At 36.5% G+C, this 22,268-nt stretch overlaps 1 protein-coding gene across 6 annotated transcripts in view; it reads right to left on the bottom strand.

The window, feature by feature from the left end:
- The window catches only part of ZNF37A (zinc finger protein 37A), a 48,870-nt gene that overhangs the window by 9,425 nt on the left and 17,177 nt on the right, over positions 1-22,268 (bottom strand). For 4 of the 6 annotated variants that reach the window (XM_032491791.1, XM_032491790.1, XM_032491792.1 and 1 more), the window contains 2 exons: positions 4,688-4,814; positions 4,315-4,410 (listed from right to left, as the gene is read on the bottom strand). In XM_032491791.1, coding sequence (XP_032347682.1) covers positions 4,315-4,410; positions 4,688-4,814 — 223 coding nt within the window. The remainder of the gene's footprint in view (positions 1-4,314; positions 4,411-4,687; positions 4,815-22,268) is intronic. The other 2 variants (XM_032491794.1, XM_032491793.1) reach the window with 1 other exon arrangement.

Here is a 22,268-nt window from a genome sequence, read left to right as displayed (position 1 = left end):
CAAGAAAAATGGTATAAAGATTGGGAAGGAAGAAGTAGACTTGTCTTATTGATAGATGACAAAACTGTTTATGTAGAAAATTTTTAGAAACCTACAAAACAACTACCAGAATAAGTGAATTAGCAAGGTTGCAGGATACAAGGTAAACATGCAAACATCAACTGCTTTTCTATATATTAGCATTAAACAATTAGAGAATAAATAGAGAATATAGTATAAAGTAAAAAAACAGTATAAAATATTTAGGAACATATTTAATGAAAAATTGGCAAGACTGCTAAACTGAAAACCACAGAAACAGGGAGAAATTAAAGACTTAAATAAAGATCCCATGGTCATGGATTGGAAAACAGCATTGTTGAGATGTCATTTCTCCCTAAAATAAGCAATGCGATCTCAAAAACAAAAAGTCCTAACAGGTGTGTGTTTATGTGTATGTGTGTGTGTGTATTTGTGTATGTGGAGACTGATGAGCTGATTCTAAAATTTAATGAAAATGAAAAAGACCTATAGCAGCACAGAACTGTCCAGAATGTCTAGAAACATAGGTATCATTTTAATATATTCTGCAGATTAAAGATATTCCTGGCAACATTCTGTATTCATGCTGTAGAACAGCCAAGCAGTCTTGAAGAAAACAGCAAACCTAGAAGGCTAACACTGCCAGACAGCAAGACTTATTAATAAGTTATAATATTATAATAGTGTAAGTGTAGTATTGTCATAAAGATGGATTGATCAGCCAAGGAACAGAACAGAAAGCCCAGAAACATAATCATACATGTATGATCGCCTGATAAATGAGAAAGATAAAACTGCAATTCAGTGGAAGGATAGTCTTTTTAATATGCTTCTGTTCATCAGAAGATATCATTAAGAAAGTGATGACATAGATTAAAAAAGGTATTTTTCAATACATACTATTGACAAAAGACTCATACTCAGAATATATTTTTAAACAACTGTAAATCAATAAGAAAAAGACCAACAATCCAACAATATAATAAAAGTAAATGATCCGAATAATCACTTCACTAAAGGAGATATCCAAAAAGGCAACAAACATATGAAAAGATGTTCAACATCATTAGTCATCAGACCAATGGAAATTAAGACTTCGTGAGGTAACATACCACAATGACCAGAATGGCTAAAATTTAATTAAACTGACAATACCAAGCGCTAACAGGATGTAATGCAACTGGAACTCTCACACGTGGATGGTGGCAGTATAATTTAGTACAAACATTTTGGAAAACTGCTTAAACTAAATATTACTAAAGCTAAATATGTAACTACTCTATATTCAGCAAGTTTATTTCTGGTTATATATCTAACAAAAATGACATCCTCCAAAAGACATACACAAGAATATTTATGGAAGAGGAAATCAAAGTGGCAGCAGAGGAGAATGCTGAGTTCACCTCCCATGAACACATCAAAAATACATCTATATTTGGAGCAATTCTCACTGAAAACAATCTAAAGACCAGCAGAAAGACTCTTATACAACTAAGGCTGTAAGAAAAGACCCACAGGGAGCTGGGAAGGAAGGGAACAGAAGCAATCAGGTTGGGACCTGCACCCCTAGGAGTGACATTACACAGGTTCAACGATCCTCCCCAGGGAGTGGGCAGTTCAAACCACATACTGGGCACCCCCACCCTGGACCCAACACCAGGAAGACAAGGCCCCTTGGCTGCTATGAACATCAGTGGGACTGGAGAGGGCACTGTGAGAAACATGGGACACGGCTCATGAAGAGCATGTCACACATGCTTGCCTGCTCAAAACAGAAGGTGGAGGAGGCAGACGGAGACTGCCAGAACTCTGGCTGGTTTCCCAGGACTGCCCCCCAAGACCACACCAAGTACCCGCTCCTGCCCCTTTTACTCCATGGCACAGCTCCTCACTAGGGCAAAGGCTGCTGCTGAAGAGAGTGCACACATGGGGGACAGAGCTGGACTGGACCTGACACTACACTGAATGGGATAGGGGGCGTTACTGGTGCTGTCAGGGATGGCAGACCAGGAGCGTCCTCGAACACTGACATGTGCCAGGACAACTACAGTGGGCGCACAGTCCAGCCCCTCCTGCTCCTGTACTGCTTCGTTCTGAGGAATGGAACCAGCCCACCCAACCCTCAGGGCTTCTGCGCTAGCACCTTAAGGCTATGGTAACTACAAGTCAAAAACCTACAATGGTTTTTCTTGTAATAAAAAAATCTCCCAGCAAATAAAGGTCCAAGACTGGATGGCTTCACAGGGAAATTCTACCAAACACATAAAGAAGAACTAATATCTATCCTTCTCACACTATTCTGAAAACTGAAGAGAACGGAACACTCCCAGATTCATTCCACAAGGTGGTAAGTACCCTGATACCAAAACCAAACAAAGACACTATGAAAAAAGAAAATTATAGGCCAATACTTCTGATGAATTTAGATGCAAAAATCTTCAACAAAATATTAGCAAACTGAATACAAAAATATACAAAAAGGATCATACACCATGATCAAGTGGGTAAATTTATTTGAGAGATGCAAGGATGGATCATTATCTGCAGATCAATCAATGTGACACACCACATTAACAAATGGAAGGATAAAAATCACATGATCATCTCAGTAGATGCAGATGAGAGCATCTGATCAAATTCAATATTCACTCATGATAGAAACTCTCATTAGAGTGGGTATAGAGGGAGCATATCTCAACATAATAAAGGCCATTTATGACAAACCCACAGCCAACATCATACTCAATGGTGAAAAGCTGAAAGCCTTCCCATTAAATCCAGGAACAAGACAGGGATGCCCACTATTGCCACTTGTTAACATAGTATTGGAAGCCCTAATCACAGCAATCATAGACACACGCACACAGAGTAAGAGGTGTCCAAATTGGAGGGTCAGAGGTATAACTGTTATTGTTTGCAGATAATACTCCTAGATATACATCCAAAGAAAACAAAAGCACTAATTGGAAAAGATACATGCACCCCAATGTTCACAGCAGCATTATTTACAATGGCTAAGGCATGGAAACAACACAAGTGCCCACCAACAAATGACTGGATAAAGAACATTTGGGGTGTGTGTGCGTGTGTGTGACTGCGCGCGCACACGCGTGCACAATGGAATATTACTCAGCCATAAAAAATAATAAATTCTGTCTTTTGTATCAATGTGGATGGACCTAGAGAATATTATGCTCTAGTGAAGTGAGTCAGAGAAAGACAAATATTACATGATATCAATTATATGTGGAATCTAAAAAATTATACAAATGAATGTATATGCAAAACAGAAACAGACTCACAGATACAGAAAACAAACTTAAGGTAACTAAAGGGGAGACTGAAGCAGAGAAGGACAAATTAGGGCTCTGGTTTAACAAACACAAACTACAATGTATAAAATAGATGAAAAACAAGGATATATTGTATAACACAGGGAATTATAGGCATTATCTTGTAATAACTTTAAATAGAGCACCTGAAACAAATATAATACTTTAAATCAACTATACTTCAAATGAAACAATTTATAACACCCTTTTTCAAATGCTCCAAATTTGAAAATAAATATACTTAAAACAAGTGTGTTTCAAATATGTACCCCAAATGTGTTTCAATAATAAAATGGACAGATAAATTCTGGAATAGTTACAATGGAACACTACACAGCAATACAAAGCAAAAAACTCCAAATATATACAATACACATGTATCTCACAAACATAGTGCTGGTCCAAAGAAGCTAGATACTATATATATATATGTGTGTATCTGTAGTATATATACACATATAGTGTGTATGTATGTACATACACAGTGCAAATACACATACAGTACATACTGTATGATTGCAGTTATCTGAAGTTAAAAACAGGAAACCTTGATCTGTGATAATAGAAGGGAGAAATGTTATTTACTGGTAAGAGGACACCAGGGAGCCTCCTGGGGTGCTAAAAAAATGTTCCATATGTTAATCTTGATAATGGAAATATGGGTCGGTACATATACAAAATTGTATTTACTTGAACACTTAAACCCTGTGTATTTAACTCTATATACACGTTAAAAAAAAAAAAAAAGAAGGAAACCATTTGGGTATGAGAGTGACAATAGGAGATACTGGGTGACTCAGCGACTGGATATTTGAGTCATGTCGACAAGCTACTTCCAAAGGTCCAGAGCCACTAAAAAGTGACTCCTAAAGACCATTTCAATGGCTTTAATCTCTGAACTAACCCTTTGTGATCCAATTTCCTCCTAACCTCCATCTGGCTCCTACTCACACTAACTCACCTGGGACACTCTGGCTTGAGGATTCTTCCTCTAATATCCATGGCTCCTCTCCTTGCTCCAGCTTGAGGATCACTTCTGGCTTAGGGATGCAATACCCTGTAAATGAGAAATGTATCATGAGACAAACTGGATGAGTTTTGGGGCCTTTAAAGGAGGAGGACAGTATACCTCAAAGAGTGTACAATTAAAAATGCTCATTTAATCCTGTTATGGGACAGAGGACAACACATTCTTTCTGGTACCCACAAGGGATAAATTGTCCTTTACCTCTGAATCCCCAACCTAAACATTATTATATTCTACAAAACTTCCACAGGTAAATAAAAAAGGACATGTGTACTGGGGGTCTACATGGGAAACAAGTGCTACCTACCCACTGAGAGGAGGTGGCTGTAGGTCTCCAGCATCACGTCCCTGTACAGGGCCCTCTGAGCAGGGTCCAGCTGCTGCCACTCCTCCCAGGTGAAGCCCACAGTCACATCTCTGAATGACAATGATCCCTAGGAAAACATATTTCTACTCAATCTGAAATGGTCTGAATCAGGTGATGTGGGAAAAAGTGTTTAAATACTAATTTTTTTTTTTTTACCATTTTTACTATTGAAAATTGACCAGAAATGTTACAAAGGACCTCTATATAACTTGTTTTGTGTTATACTTTGTGAGTAAAAAAAGAAATCATAGTAGAAATACCACTGGTGAATTAATTTATTACTTAAGGGAAAAATACCTGCATGCCCTCATGTGCCCAGATCTGTCCTAGTTTTTGAGAATTCCAAATTGAATAACATACTCTTCCTGGTCTCAAAGAACTTACTCTTTTAATGAAACATACAAAGACATACCCAACATAGGACTTAAAGGACCCACAGCACAAATCTGTGTAACGCAGACAGAGATCATACAGGGGTTCTGTGCAAGTTCACGTGAAAGTGTTAGCACCTTGGATTTGACTGAGCAGATAAAACTTTCAGTGATTAAATATAAATAGCAGTTTCTTTATAAATATATGGCAAAATATCAATGAAAGTTAAGAAGACCTGAAAAAATGTGGTAAGTCAACAGACTGCACAACAGGACAGGAGAGCAGGTCTGAACCTGTGATAAAATAAAGGCTGCAGAGGCAGGGGGAAGAGATTCTGGGGAGGAAAGAAGCTAATCGATTTGAGTTAAATCCTGTTAGAGATCTCCAAATATTTAATCACTCACCTAAATCCCTAAAATTCTTGAGCAATCATCAGTTTTATTTATATCTATCTATAAATTAAATAAAATACTGCCAATTCACATTTGAAGAGAGCTTAATTCTGTTATTTTTCAGATAAAACTGTAAATAGACCAGCTAATATTTTCTTCCCATGCCCAAAGGGATTGACAACATACGATGTGTGCAGAACCACCTTACACACTCCCTTGGGGCCTTGCCTCCTCCCTTCTCCCACCTCCACTCACCGCAGGTCCCTGCTGTGAACAGCAGGAAGCCAATCGTGCAGTGGGAATATACACCTCTGTCCCAGTTATACAAAGTAATTGTCACTGAAGAAGCAATGATCCCAGAGTAGGGTGGAGTTGGATTGACTAAATTAAGGGGGGCAGCAGTGAAGATGCTACACAGGGAACTTGCTGAGCAAAGGGAGAGAGGAAGAGTTTACTCCCAGAGGGTCTGCGTGATCTGCCCTGGAGGTTCTGGAAACTTTTGTCAAGTCTGGAGAAACAGGAGGAAGAGCGGTGAAAATGAAACAGATACTAGACATACATACAGGACTCCAAATGTCTTCAAAACATGGAAGTGGAAATACTCATTAAAGGTGAGGCAGATGATTCTGGAGTTCAGGAGATAGATCTACTATGAAAATAAGGATGTGGGTGAAAATGGCAATGAGACAGACTGAGGAAAGAGATACCAGCACAGAACGTGAGGGAACACCAATATCTGAGTGGCTGGTAGAAAAAAAAAAAAGAAAAATAGGCTATGAAGGCTGAGAAGAAATTTCCTGAAATGTGAGAACACAACCAGATGCAGAGAATAGTGGAAAATAATGAGCACAATTTCACAAATATCTGACATTTCCAATTAAAGATAATGGACTTAAAACACACATCTGCCTCTGATGCCTCCAATAATAGAAGTGGAAGAAACAGTAAGACAAAAAAGTCTGCAAGTAACAGAATACACTAAAAAAGACAATTTCATGTAACTTCTGGATAATATTAGTAAATAGCATCAGACGAAGGAAACTAGAGGCACCATGCCTACAATTTACAGAAACACAGGTAGGCAGAAGCAGCGGCTTCCCACCACAGCCAGAGACCACCAAGCTCTAAGCCTTCAAACCACGCAGGGGTCAGCACAGGTAGTCGGATGGGTGACTCACTGACAGAATAACCGACTCCCAGGGCACCTTGGCAGCCCCCTACTCTGTGAAGACCCAGCAGTTAGTGAAGACTAAAGCTGATGAGCAGCCATTCTCTAAAGCTGGGACACATTAAAAAAAATTAATAAATCTACATAGTCAGCCCTTCATGTGCCCAGGTTCCACATCCACAGATTCAATCAACTGTGGATTGAAAATATTTGGGGAAAAAACTGCAGAAAGTTCCAAAAGCAAAACTGAATTTGCCACACACCAGCAATTACTTACGTAGAATTTACATTGTATTTACAACTATTTACATAGTATTTACATTGTGTGAGGTATTAGAGTAATCTAGAGACTATATAAAGTATGTGGGAGGGTCTACCATAAAGAAGGCATGAATATACAATGGGGGAAATATAGCTTCTTCAATAAATGGTGCTGGGAGAGCTGCAGAGCCCCATCCAGAAGAGTCAAACTAGACTATTTTCTCACACCACATACAAAAATAAACTCAAAATGGATTAAAGACCTAAATGTAAGACCTGAAACCACAAAATTTCTACAAGAAAACACAGGCAGTACACTCTCTGACATCAGTCTTAGCAATATGTTTTGGATGTGTCTGCTTGGGCAAGGGAAACAAAAGCAAAAATTAACAGCTGGGACTACATCAAACTAAAAAGCTTTTGTACACTGAAGGAAATTATCAACAAAATGAAAAGGCTGCCTACTGAATGGGAGAAGACTTTGCAAAAGATGTATCCAACAAGAGGTTAATATCTAAAATATACAAAGAACTCACACAACTTGACAGTCATAAAAAAAAAACCATTAAAAATGGACAAGTGACTGAACAGACATTGTTCCAAAGACATACAGATGGCCAACAGGCACGTGAAAAGATGCTCTACATCATTAATTATCAGAGAAATGCAAATCAAAACCACGAAATACCACCTCACACAGTCAAATGACTATTATCAAAAGACAACAAATAACAAGTGTTGGCAAGGATGTGGAGAAAACGGAACCTTCATACAGTGTTGGTGGTAATGTAAATTAGCGCAGCCAACATGGAAAACAGTATGAATACTTCTCAAAAAATGAAAAACAGAACTACCGTACAACCCAACAATTCCACTTTTTGCTATTTATCTGAAGAAAATGAAAACATTAATTTGAAAAGGTACTTGTATCCCTGTGTTCACTGCAGCATTACTCACAATAGCCAAGATACGGAAGCAACCTAAGCGTCCATCAACAGATGACTGGATAAAGAAGATATGGTATATATCTATGTATACATATACACAAAGTGGAATATTCCTCAGCCATAAAAAAGAATGAAATTTTGCTATTTATGACAACATGGATGGACCTAAAAAGTATTGTACTAAGAGAAATAAATCAAAGACAAATACTATATGATTGCATTATATGTGGAAACTGAAAAACAAAACAAATGAACAAATATAACCAAACAGAAACATAGTCATAGATACAGAGAACAGGAGGGTGCCAGAGGGGAGGGTGGTGGGGTATGGAGAGAAACAGGTGAGGGATATTAAAGAGGCAAAAACTTGCAGTTTACAAGATAAATGAGTCACAGGTGAAAAAAGAACAGTATAGGGAATACAGTCAATAATTATATAATATCTTTGTAGCAGATGATAACTAGACTTATTATGGTGATTATTTTGAAATGTACATAGAATGACTATGTTGTGTACCAAGAACACAGTTCTACAGGACAATTATACTTCAAAAACAAGCAAACAAACTCATAGAAAAAGAGATCTGATTTGTGGCTACCAGAGGTAGGGTATGGAGGCAGGAGGAGAAGGAATTAGATGAAGGTAAATAAAAGGTACTAACGTTCAGTTATAAGATAAGTACTAGGGATGTAATGTACAACATGACAGATAATTAACATTGCTGTATGTTAATAAATGATCATCATTAAGAGTAGTAAATCCTTAGAGTTCTCAGCACAAAGAAAAAAAAATTTCTATTTCTTTAATGTTGTATCTATATGAGATGATGAATGTTCATTTTGCCTACTGCAGTAATCATTTCATGACGAAAGTCAAATCATTATGTTGCACACCTTGAACTTATACAGTGCCACATGTCAATTTTATCTCAATAAAACTGAAAAAACATTAAAAAAAATCAAACAGGATGTGAATACGTTTTATGCAAATACTACATACACCATTTTATGTAAGGGAATTGAGTGTCTACAGATTCTGGTATCCATGGGTGGTCCTGGAGCCAATCTCCTGCAGATACCAAGGGATGACTGTATATGAACAATACAGACAGTTCTGCCCAAAGTGAAGCCAACTAAGAAATGCAGCTTCTCACACTTCAATCCTCCATAACAGCATGTATTTCTTTTAAAGCAACTACTTAATGAAACAGATCTTAGTGCTCTAATTTCAGGATATACCATTCTCCATTTCAAGAACTGAAGGGGGAACCTCCTGCTTGCTTGCCTGACTCCTTTCCGCCTGGCCTGAAGGAGAGTCCTCCCATGTCCATCCCCTACCCACTCACCTACAGAACCTTCTGGTGAGAGTCTGTGGTAAGATACATCCATATCTGCATCCTTATCTACCAAGTCACCTGTGCTAATCAAACTAGATCTTCAGAGAAAAACAGGAGAGAAAAATGATGGTTTATCAAACAAGAAGGGAAAACCAAAACATTAAAAGTAAGCCACCAGAATGAACAGAATGACTGAAGAATAAGGAGGGAAGTACAAAAATATGGGAAAGTTTTGAAACATTCTAAATAGAATCCTCAAATATGTTCAGAATATTGCTTCTCCATAAAGTGAGAATAGTTGGCTATTAGAATTCATCACAGAGAGGAGTCAAGATGGTGGAGTAGTAGGACCATGAGCTCGCCTCTCCTCATGACTACAGCAAAACCACAACTGACTGCTAAACAACCACTGGGGGAAAAAAAAAGATTGGAACCTAGTAAAAAAGATCTTCAACTGGAAACATAAAGACAGAACCACAAAGGGACAGCAGGAAGGGCATGCTTGTATAATCGGGGCCTCATACCCACCAAGTGGGCAACCCACAAACAGAAGAATAATTAAGTTGCAGAGGCCATTCCACAGGAGTGAGCATTCTGAGCCCCACATTATGATCCATAAACCAGGGTTCTGGCATTGGGAGGAGAAGACCCCAGGACATCTGGTTTTGAAGGCCAGCAGGACTTAACTTCAGGATCCCCATGGGAGTGGAGGAAACAGACACTTCATTCTCTTGGAAAACACACACACAATCTCATGTGTGCCAGGTCCAAGGGCAGAGGCAGTGATTTCATAGGAATCTGGGCCAGACCTGCCTGCTGGTTTTGCAAGGTCTCCAGGGGAGGTAGGGGATGGCTGCAGATCACCCAGGGGACATAAAAGCTGGTGGTGAACATTCCAGGAGTGTTCATCTACATGAGCTTTCCTAGAGGCTGTCATCTTGAAGGGGCCATCAGCACCAAGACCTAGGCCCACCCATCAGCAGACTTCCTGAGCCATAAACACCTCTAGACATGCCCCTAAACAAGGTCCTAACCACCAGAGGTCCAGGACCAAGTTTCACCCAGCAGAGGGCAGGCACTGACTCCTTCTGCCAAGAAACCTGCGTAAGCCTCTAGCTCAGCTTCATCCAACAGAGGGCAGGCACCAGAAGTAAGAAAGCAGCAAACCCAAAGCCTGTGGAAGGAATCCGCAAACACAGGCCAGACTCTACCGTGGGACCAGCTGGACTCTGGCCCTTGGGTGACAAGAGAAGAATGTACTGCTGGGACACACAGTATGTCTCCCACAGAGGGTCACTTCTCCAAGGTTGAGAAACATAACTAACCCACCTAAAAATGCAAATAGAAAGATGGAAAGTATGAGGAAGCAGAGAAATATCATCCAGGCCAACACACAAGACAAAATTCCAGAAAAAGAAATAAGTGATGAGTAGATAGGCAATCTATCCAAGAAAGAGTTTAGACTAATGATGGTGAAGCTGTTCAGAGACTCAGGAGTACAATGCACTGGGGGACGTTTCAGCAAAGAGTCAGAAAATATAAATACCCAAAGTTGAAGAATAAAATTACTGAAATGAATAACACACTAGAAGGAACCAAGAATAGACTAAATGAGGCAGAAGAACAGATCAGTGAGCTAGAATACAGGTTAGTGGAATTCAAGACTACAGAACAGAAAAAAGGGAAAAGAATGAAAAGAAGTGAAGATAGTTTAAGGGAACTCTGAAACAACATGAAGTGCATTAATGTTCACATTATAGTGGTCCCAGAAAGAGAAGGGAGAGAAAAAGGACCTCAGAGAATTTTTGGAGAGATAATAACCAAAAACTTCCCTAACTTGGGAAAGGTAACAGTCACCCAAGTCCAGGAAGCACAGAGAGTACCACATAAAATCAGCCCAAGAGGAACACACAAGGCACATAGTAATCAAACTGATAAAAATTAAGGATAAGGAGAAAATATTAAAATCAGCAAGAGAAAAGCAAAAAATAACATACAAGGGAACTCCCATAAGGTTAACAGCTGATTTTTCAGCAGAAACTGCAGGCCAGAAGGGAGTGGCACGATATATTTAAAGTGATGAAAGGAGAAAACTTACAACCAAGAATACTCTATTCAGCAAGGCTCTCATTCAGATTTGATGGAGAAATTAAAAGCTTCACAGATAAGAAAAAGCTAGAAGAATTCAGCACCACCAAACCAGCTTTACAACAAATGTTAAAGAAATTTCTCTAGTCATCAACCACAAGAAAACAGAGTAAGAGGGAAAAAAAGACCTACAAAATAAAACCAAAACAATTAACAAAATGGCAGTAAGAATATACAATGTAAATAGATTAACCACTCCAACCAAGACATAGACTGGCTGAATGGATACAAAAACGAGACCCATATCTTTTGTGGTTCCTTATAAATTTTGCAATTGTTTGTTCTAGGTATGTGAAGAGTCTTGTATTTTGATGGGGGTTGCACTGGATTTGTGGATTGCTTTGGTTAGTGTGGCCATTTTGATAGTGTTGATTCTTCCAATCCAAGAGCACAAGAACTCTTTCCATTTCTTTGTGTCATTTTGATTTTTGGAGTACAGGTACCTCTTTGGTTAAGTTTATTTCTAGGTATTTTGATATTTTTGATGTAACAGAAATGTTTATGCCAGTTATAAAATTCTGGGTTTTGAAGTGAAAAAAAAAGTGAATGAAGGGCCACAAATGGCAAAATACCCTTCTTTCTTATGGGTGAGCTGTATTCCATTATATATATGTGTGTATGTATGTGTGTCTATATACACACACACACACACACACACACACACACACACATATACTGTATCTTCATTATTCAACTACTGATGTGCACTTAAGATGCTTCCATATTTTGGCAATTATAATAATGTTGCTGTTAATAGCAGGGTGTATGTATCTTGTTGAATTAATTCTTATTTTGTGGTAGGCTTCATTCCTTTGATAACTATGTAAGTTTAAAAAGCTTGCCAGTCTGAAAAGGCTACAAACTATGATTCCAACCAAATGACATTCTGGAAAAGGCACAGCTATAGGAACAATAAAAAGATCGTAGTTTCCAGAGGTTTGGGGAGAGGGAGGGAGGAAGGAATGAACAGATGGAGTACAAGGGATTTTTAGGGCAATGAAATTATTCTGTATGATACTATAGTGGTGGCTATACATCATTATGCATTTGTCAAAACCCATAGAATGTATAACATCAAGAGTGAACTCTAATGTAAACTATGGATTTTGGTTGATAATAATGTGTCCATGTTGGTTCTTCGATGGTACCAAATATGCCACACTGATGAGTGATGTTGAGGGTAGGGGAGTATTTATGTGTGGGTGGGGAGGGCTATGTGCGAACTCTTTGTATTTTCTGTTCAATTCTGCTGTGAACCTGAAACTGCTCTAAAAAAATAAAGCCTATTAATAAATCAAAAAAAAAAAAAAAACAAGACCCATATATATGCGCTCTGTAAGAGCTAGAGACACATGCAGGCTGAAAGTAAGGAGATGGAAAAGAATATTCTAGGCAAATGGAAACCAAAAGAAAGCTGGAGTAGCAATACTTGGACAAAATACATTTTAAAATACTGTTACAAGAATCCATCAGAGAGAAAAAAGAGAGTACTTGGAAATGAAATTTTTTCATGTTTGCTTAATTGTGGAAACATATGACAAATATTGCCAAAAGCTACTAGAAAACAAATTGGATAGAGAATACAAAATTATATAAATCTCTCATAAAAAATACAAATCAAAAAATAATGAAGAGTTTATAAAATATGGATGAATCCAGGAGATAAATACCACTCTAAAAGAAATCCAGAACAGGTCACACAGAATAGAGGAAATAAAAGAATAAACAACAGAACATCTGCCTGAAGAGATACATGAATCTTCAGATTTAAAGAACATACATTAACACTTTTAAATACAAAGAAATTTCCAGAAAAAAAGTAAAAATGTCTAGCTCAATATGATTACATTTCTGAAATATAATTAACAATCTTTAAAGCCTATGAAAGTAAATAAGCAGTGACTGGCCACAAAGAAATGAGACTCAAACTGACACCTAATTCATTCTCAGCAAAAATCAGTAATAGAAGGAAATAGAAAAAGAGATGCTTACAATTTCCTGAGGACAATAACTATTTTTTCACCCAGAACTATATACAACCAGTCAAATAGCCATTAATACAACAAAGAAAACTAAGTAGATCATAAAACTATAAACCATAAATCCCTGAACACATTTTATAAAATATCAGAATTTAATTTGTCAAAACAGCAGAATCCAAGAGAGAGAAACATATGACATAAGAAAGAACTGAGAATATACGGGACCAGCATTAACTAGTTTCTGGTAAAGCCAGAGAAGACAGTTACTGGGGTCATAAATGGAAAGGAAGTGGTTCTGTGGTTTACTGAACAGGTAGCATAAGACTGCTAACTTCCCAAGGATGTACATGCACCTTAAGCATCCCTCCATCACGCCCATGGACACTGCCACACGCCGAGGACTCAGAGACTGTGATGCCCTGAAGTATGAGAAGTGGCATTGCTCCACCAATCAGCTGAAAATCTAAAGCTATAAAGACGAGTTCTCAAGTAGGCAAATGAGATGAAAAAATCTGCAATAAAGAAAAAATGACAAGTCTACTGTCATTTATTGCAGTGAACTCAAACTCAGGTCAAATATCTCACCCATTTACAATGTTTCCTTGAATAAATCATTCTGTGTGCCTTCTATATATAAAACTTTATTCACTAGCATTTATCAGGTCTAAAATGATGTAAAAGTGAAAGCTAACTCCAAAACTGATGGAATTACATGAGCTAATAGAGGGGTGGCACCTGAAGGGCCTCACACATGGCCATTCTTAAATTACAGCTTTCTACAGCTCAAGAACTACTGCTCTCACAAATTACCTTTACTACTGAGACAACAAAATAACCTGCATGCTTATAGGCAAGTCTAAATTATTAGCACATCATTGTTAAGAATGGAAAAAATAGAGAAATTAAGGAACTAGCCTGAGGTTACACAACTGGTAAAACGCAACCAGTTAGCATTCAAATTCAGTTCTGCCTGGCATGGAAAGTTTGTTTGTACCACACCTTTTCCTACTGATTCAAGAAAAGACAATAATAACTTGAAATACAATCTACCCTTACTTATTTGCAAATGTATTATCCTTTTCTTGGTGGCTGTGATTGTAACAGTCATCTGGGAGCCCATTTAGGGAACCTATCTAATGGCATCAGGGCTATCAAGTCAAAAGGAAACTTGGAATAAATACAAAAGAGTGAAAAATGAAAAAATTATTAATATTCAACATGTAAGCAAACTAGTAAAATGATTTCTATAAAACATGTGATATAGGGGAAAGGAGTAAACACTTGCAAAAAAATCATATCTTGTTTATTCTCTTGCAATATATACAAATATCAAATTATGTTGTATCCCTGAAACTAACATAATACTGTAAATCAACTATACAAAAAAAGTAAAAATAAAAAATAATTTTTAATCATAGGGGAAAAAAAAACACCTCAGTCCAGGCTGAAAAGCAGTGGTTTTCTGCACTGCTCAAAAATAAGAAAAATCCATACTTACCTGCACAAAATATTACAGTAGAGACATAACAGATCACCTAAAGCCTGGGGATAAGTTGGGGAGAGAGTATCTTCTTTGGGAAAATAAGATAATCAAAACCACTTGCGTACACCAGGGAATTTAGAAAGCCATACACATACACAGGACAGAATGCATGCATGCTGGGAAAAGAGCTCAGAAGACCTTAAGCTTTCACCTCAGCTGATCTCTACAGCACTGCAAGCAGGATGTGAAAGCTAGGACAGTTGAATATGGACATGCTAAGTACTAAATAACTCCAGCACAGAGCCCGTTTGCAAAGACTTTGAAAGATGGAGGTTTGGGAGGTTTATTCAGCTTTAGTTTTATCCCAGCCTTCAAGGGGAAGTCCATCAAAACACTAACTGAACACAAGCTAAAGGAACAGAGAATTCAATGGCCACACATGACAAGAAATACAGACTTTGGGGAAAAAAGGCTGTTTGGAAAAGCCATATGGATAACTGAAGCCTTCAACAGTCAAGAACAGCAAAATGGAGAAAAGCAAGAAAGCAATTTCTAAAGTTATATTATACAATATACAATAACATTATAATATGCAAATGTCCAGATTCAACAACAATAACAACAAAATTCAAGTCATACAAAGAAATAGGATAGTATGTCCCAATCAATGGAAAAATATGATTAACAGAAATGTCCCTGAGGAAGACCAAACACTGAACTTTCTAAACAAAGACTTTAAATCAATATACTCAAAAAGCAAAAAGAAACTATAAAACAAAGAAATAAATGCAACCAGGAAAACAATTTATAAATGAAAAAAGAGTATCAATAAAGAGATAGAAATTACAACAAAGAACCAAACAGAAATTTTGTAACTGAAAAGTACCATAAGTGAAATGAAAAATTCACTAAAGGAGTTTAACAAGATTTCAGAATGCATAAAACAATCATCTGACTTTAAGATAGGAAAATTGAAATTATCAAGTCTGAGGAGCAGAGCAAAAGGAAAAGAAGAGAAGTAAGCATGACCTAAATAACCTAGGCGGCACCATCAAGCAGACCAACATAAACATTATGGAGTTGCAGAAGAATGAGAGAGGAGAGAAGATAATAACTACACAAATAATGGCCCCAAATTCCCCGAATTTCAAGGAAAACATGAATCTACACATCCAAAAAACTCAAAGAATGCCAAGTAGGATAAACTCAAAATACATTCACCAAGAAACATTATAATCAAACTCATAAAGAAAAAGAATCTTTAAAGCAGTAAGAGAAAAGCAACTCATCAAATACAAGGGATCCTAAGTAAGATTAGCAGCAGATTTCTCAGCAGAAACCTTGGAAGCCAGCTGGCATTGGGTTGATATATTCAAAGTGCTGAAGGGAAAAAAAAAAAACAAAAACCTGTCAACTGAAAATTCAATATCCAGGGAAAGTGTCCTTCAAAAATGAGGGTATTTCCAGATAAACATAACCCAAAGGAGTTCATTACCACCAGCCCTACCCTGCAAGAAATGCTAAAGGGAGATCCCCAGGTTGAGAAGAAAGGATATGAGACAGTTAACTGACTCAAAGCCATAAAATAAAGATTTCCAGTAAAGATAACTATGTAAGTAAATATAGAAGCCAATATTATGGTATTTGGGGTTGCAAACTCCACTTTTCTTTCCCTACATGATTTAAAAGACAAATCCTTAAGAAATAAGTGTATGTTACTAGACACAAAATTTATAAAGGTGCAATCTGGGAAAGCAACAACATGGTGGGAGTAGAGAGACCAGTACAGGAGCAGAATTTTTGCATGCTCTTGATGCCACATTGCTATCAATTTAAACTAAATTGTTATAAATTTCATATGTTAATAATAATCCCCATGGGAGCCACTAAGAAAATCTTTAAATTACATACACAAGAGGGAATGACAAGGAAATTATATCAGTACACTACGAACAAATTAAGTCAAAACAAAGGAAAGCAGTAAATGACAAAATTAGGAACAAAAATGGAATAAGACAAAAAAATGAACACAGTTGCATATGTCTTCCCCTATGAACAATTATTTTAAACACAGATGGATTAAATTCACCAATTAAAAGGCAGAGACTGGCAGACTACAACAACATGATCCAACTATATGCTGTCTACGAGAGAATCAGACTAAATCCAAAGGCATAGTAAGTTCAAAGCAAAAGGATGAAAAAAGATATCCATACAAATAGTAACCAAAAGAGTGCTGGATCACTATTTTAATATCAGAAAAAATACACTTTAAGTCACAAATTGACAGACTAGAAGGGAGAAGGAAATGGTTCCATGACAACAGGTTGAGATTTCACTACACCACTTTAATCAATAAATAGAATGTCTAGATAAAAGATCAGTAAGAAAACAGAGTACTTGAACAACATTATAAAACAGACAGACATAAGAAAAGTATGTAGAATACCCCACCAACCATTAGCAGAATGTATGTTCTTCCCAAGGGCAAAAGAAGCACTGTACAGGATAGACCATAGATTTGACCACAAAACAAGTATCAATACAGTTAAAAAGACTGAAATCATCATAAGCACTTTGCCCATAACAGAATAAAGCTAGAAATCTGTAACAGAGTGAAAACTGTAAAATTTTAAAGTATGTGGATATTAAACAATGCACTCTTAATCAATGGGTCAAAGAAGAAATCACAGGAAAAATTAGACAACACTTAGAAACAAAAGAAAACACAAAATATCACAACTTATGGGGTACAGTCAAAGACATACATAAAGGGAGATTTATAGTAGTAAATGCCTTAATAGTAAATATTAAGAAAGAAGAATGATCTCAAATCAATAGCATTACTCTACATCCTCAGAAATTAGAAAAAGAGGAGCAAATGAAACCCACAACCTATAAAATGAAGGAAATAATAAATATTAGAGCAAAAACAAATGAAGAGAGAAAAAAAATCAGAGAGAAAAAAAGCCAATCCCAAAGTTAATTCTTTGAATAAAACAACATTAATAAGTCTTTAGCTATGCTGACTAGGAAAAAGAAAGAAAACACAAGAACTAAATCAGAAATGAAAGTGGGGACATTACAAGAAATCATTTTAAGAGAATACTATGAACAACTGTACACCAAATAAATTAGATAACTAGATGAAATAGGCAAATTCCTAGAAAAACACAAATTACCAAAACTGGCTTAAGAAGAAATACAAAATCTCAACAGACATGTAACAAGTAAACAGAATCAGTAATGAAAACAGCACAAAAAGAAAAGTCAAGAACTAGATGGCTTCCCTGGTGAATTCTCATGAATGAGTAAAGAATTACCAATCCTTCTCAAATTCTTCCAAAAAACAGAAAAACTTAGGAATACTTCCTAACTCACTCTATGAGGTCAGCATTATCTTGATACCAAACTCAGATAAAAACTTCATAAGCAAAGAAAATCATAGACCAATATTCCTTAAGAATACAGATGTAAAAATCCTCAACAGAATACTAGCAAACCAAATTCAGCAGCATATTAAAAGGATTATATGCCATGATGAAGCGGGATTTATCCCAGGAATAGAATGATGGTTAACATAATAAAATCAATCACTCTAAATTACCACCCCAGTTAAACAAATGAAAAAATACCACATGATTATCTCAATTGATTCAGGCGAAAAAAATTCAACATCATTTGATGATAAAAACATGAAGAAAATAAAGAAAAGAGGCAAACTTCCTTAACGTGATGAAGGGCATGTATGAAAAGCCTACAGAAAACATACTGGTGAAATACTGAAAGCTTCCTCATGATGAGGAACAGAAGAAGGATGCCCACTCGCACCACTCCTGTTCAATACTGTACTAAAAGTTCTAGCTGGAGCAATTAAGAAAAATAAAAGACACTCATATTAGAAAGGCAGAAGTAAAACTATCTCTATTTGCATACATTATCCTATACAGAGAAAAATCACACACAAACAAAAAAACCCCACAAAATAAGCTACAAGAGCTAACACATGAATTTCACCATAGTTGCAGAGTACAAAATCAACACACAACAATCAGGGTTTTGTTTTGTTTTGTTTTTCCCTATGCCAGCAATGAACAACACAAAAAGCAAATTTTAAAAATTCTATGTACAATACCATCCAGTAGAGTAAAATACCTAGTAATAAATTTAAACCAAGGATATGCAAAACTATAAAAAACTGCTAAAAGAAATTAAAGACCTAAATAAATGGAATGATATTCCATTTTCATGGATTAGAAGATTTTATATTGTTAAAGTGGTAATACTACCAAGAATGATCTGAAGATTCATTGCAATTCCTATTAAAATTCCAACAGCCTTTTCTACATAAATGGAAAAGCTGACACTCAAAATTATGGAATTGCAAGTAGTCCTAAATAGTCCAAACAATCTTAAACAAACAAAAAGAACAAACCAGGAGGAGTTTGGTTTCAAAAAGTACTACAAAGCTACAGTACTCAAAACAGTGTGGTACTTGCATAAGTATAAACATGAAGACTAATGGAACAATACAGAGTCCAGAAATAAACGCATGCACTATGGACAACTGATTTTCAACAATGGGCCAAGACCATTCAATGGGGAAAGAATAGTCTGGTCCTGGAACAACTGGATAACACAGGGAAAGAATGATGTTGGACAACTAACTCAACACCATATTCAAAAATTAACTCAAAATGAATCTAAATATATGAGTTAAAGCCATAAAATTCTTAGAAGAAAACGTAAGATTTGGCAATGTATTCTTAAGTATGACACCAAAAGCATAAACAATAAAAGTAAAAACAGGTAGATTGGACTTCGTCTAAATTTAAAACTTGTGTGCATCAAAGGATCTTATCAAAAAAGAAAAAAACAATTTCCAGAATTGGTGAAAATATTTCCAAATCATGTATCTAACATAGGTCTGATATCCAGAATATACACTGAACTCTTACAACTCAACAAAAAGGACCAATTAAAATATGTGCAAAGCACCTGAATGGACATTACTCCAAAGTTGTTTATTTCTTAAATGTTCAAATATAGAAAGACGCTCAACCTCACTAGTCATTAGGGAAACGCAAATCAAAATGACAATAAGGTACCACTTCGGCCATGCTACTATGACTACAAATAAAAAATGGAAAACAGGTTTTGGCTAGAATTAGAGAATCTGGAACCAGCATACATTTCCGATGGAAATGAAAAAATGGTTTAAGATGCTACAGAAAACAGTTTGACTGTTCTTCAAAAAGTTAAACATCAAACTGTCATATTTGACATAATGTGTGAAATTCCACATTCATGTGTATTTGTGTGTATACACACTCAACAACTACATACACACACACATTCATAGCAGCACTATTCAAAATAGCCAAAGGGTAGAAAAAGTCCAAATGTCCACCAATGGATGAATTCATCAATGAATGGATAAACAAATGTAGTATTTACATACAATGGAATATTAATCAGCTATAAAAAGGAATGTGAGAGAATTCTGGGAAGATGGTGGGGTAGGAGCACCAGACAGATATACCCACAGACACAACAACTGCACTGGCAGAATCTGTCCAAATGTAGGATTTTGGAACCTTGGGGTCTGTTGAAGGCTTGTAACTTCCAGGAGAAGGCTTGGATGGTATTTCTGGCTAATTTCAATGAATTTTACCCCACAGCAGAGTAGCAGCTCCTTACAGGAGCTAGAGTGGATAAAAAGAACAAAGTCCTCCAAATACTGGGGATCTGTGCTCTGACGGCTCATTGATACTTCTAATCACAGACGTGCAAAGAAGCAGAAAGCCATTGATGCACTTCCTCACTTTGTCGCAAGCCCCTTCATTTTTTGGTTTTCCCCCTTCTTTTTTTTTTTTTTTTTGCTTTTCCCCTTTCAGAACCAGATTAACAATTAGCAAATTAAAAAAACAATCACAAATATTGGGAAAATTTAAAAGTGACTGTGCTTACCCAAGGAAGGGTCCAGAAAAGACAAGAAGATATTACATTTACACATCAGGCTGATTCTTGGCACAGAGAGCCTATGTCAATCCAAAAAATTAACACAAATAGAAAGAACAGCAAACCCGGCAAAGGGGGAAAATCTTTTTTCTAGAGTTACCAACATTATTACCTGTGTTTACCAGTGTACAACCAAAAAATCACAAAGGATATAAAGAAACAGAGAAGTATAGCCCATGCAAAAGAAAAAAATCAAAAGAATCCATCACTACAGAAGACTGAATGGCAGATATATCAGACAAAGACTTTAACACAACTGTTTTACTGATGCTCAAAGAACTTAAGAAAGATGTGGAGAAAATCAAGAATGATATGTGAACAAAACGGAAATCAGTGAGATAGAAAATCTAAAAAGAAACCAGAAAGAAATTATGCAGCTTTGAAGTACATTAACCGAGATGAAAAATTCATATGGATACTCAAAGGCTGATTTGAGCTGATGGAAAAAAGAATCAGTGAACTTGACAATAGGACAGTGGAAATTACCAAGGCTGAGGAACAAAGTACAAAGATCGAAGAAAAGTGAACAGAGCCTAAGGGACCTAAGAAACACCATCAATCACAGCAAAATATGCATCATGGGAGTCCCAGAGCAAGAGAGAGAGAAAGGGGCACAGAAAACATTCAGAGAAAGTCACAGAAATGTTCAAAGAATACTGAAAGAAATAATGTTTGAATTAAAGTTCCCAAATTTAATGAAAGACATGAATATAAACATCCAAGAAGTTTGACAAATTCCAAGTTTTAAGATAAAATCAGAGACTCATATCAAGACAACTTACAATCAAACTTTCAAAAGACAGAGTGAATCTTGAAAGCAGCAAGAGGGAAGTGACTCATCACATACAAGGGATCCTCAATTAAGATTATCTTCAGACCTCTTATCAGAAAGTTTGGTGGTCAGAAGGCAGTGGGTCAATATACTCAAAGAGCTAAATGAAAAAAACCTGTCAACCATGAATATTAATTACATCTGGCAAAACTGCTCTTCAACAAGTCAAGAAGAAACCAAGACATTCCCAGATAAAAGAAAGTTGAGGGAGTTAATAACCACTAGACCTGCCCTGCAAGAAATGCTCAAGGAAGTCCTTCAAGGTAAAAAGGATGCCAAACATTAACTTGAAAGCGTATGAATAATGATCCAATAAAAGGAAATACATAGGCAATTACAGAACTAGTGTTACTACAACAATTATTTATAATGTACTTTCTATTTTCTACATGGTTTAAGAGAGTTATTATTTTTTTTAATTTAGAATAATTTTGTGACATCAAGAAGTGGGGACAAAGTTGTAAAGGAGCAGTTTTCTGCAGGATATTGAAGTCAAGCTGCTATAAATTCAATTGTGAAACCACAGCAAAATGAAATCAGGTTAAATTCTCAATATAAAGGGCAGAGCATTTCATAAT

The sequence above is a fragment of the Camelus ferus genome, chromosome 11 (assembly GCF_009834535.1).
Source record: "Camelus ferus isolate YT-003-E chromosome 11, BCGSAC_Cfer_1.0, whole genome shotgun sequence".
NCBI lineage: Eukaryota > Metazoa > Chordata > Mammalia > Artiodactyla > Camelidae > Camelus > Camelus ferus.
The sequence above is the reverse complement of the archived record's forward strand: the minus strand, read 5'-3'. Positions and strand labels throughout refer to the sequence as shown.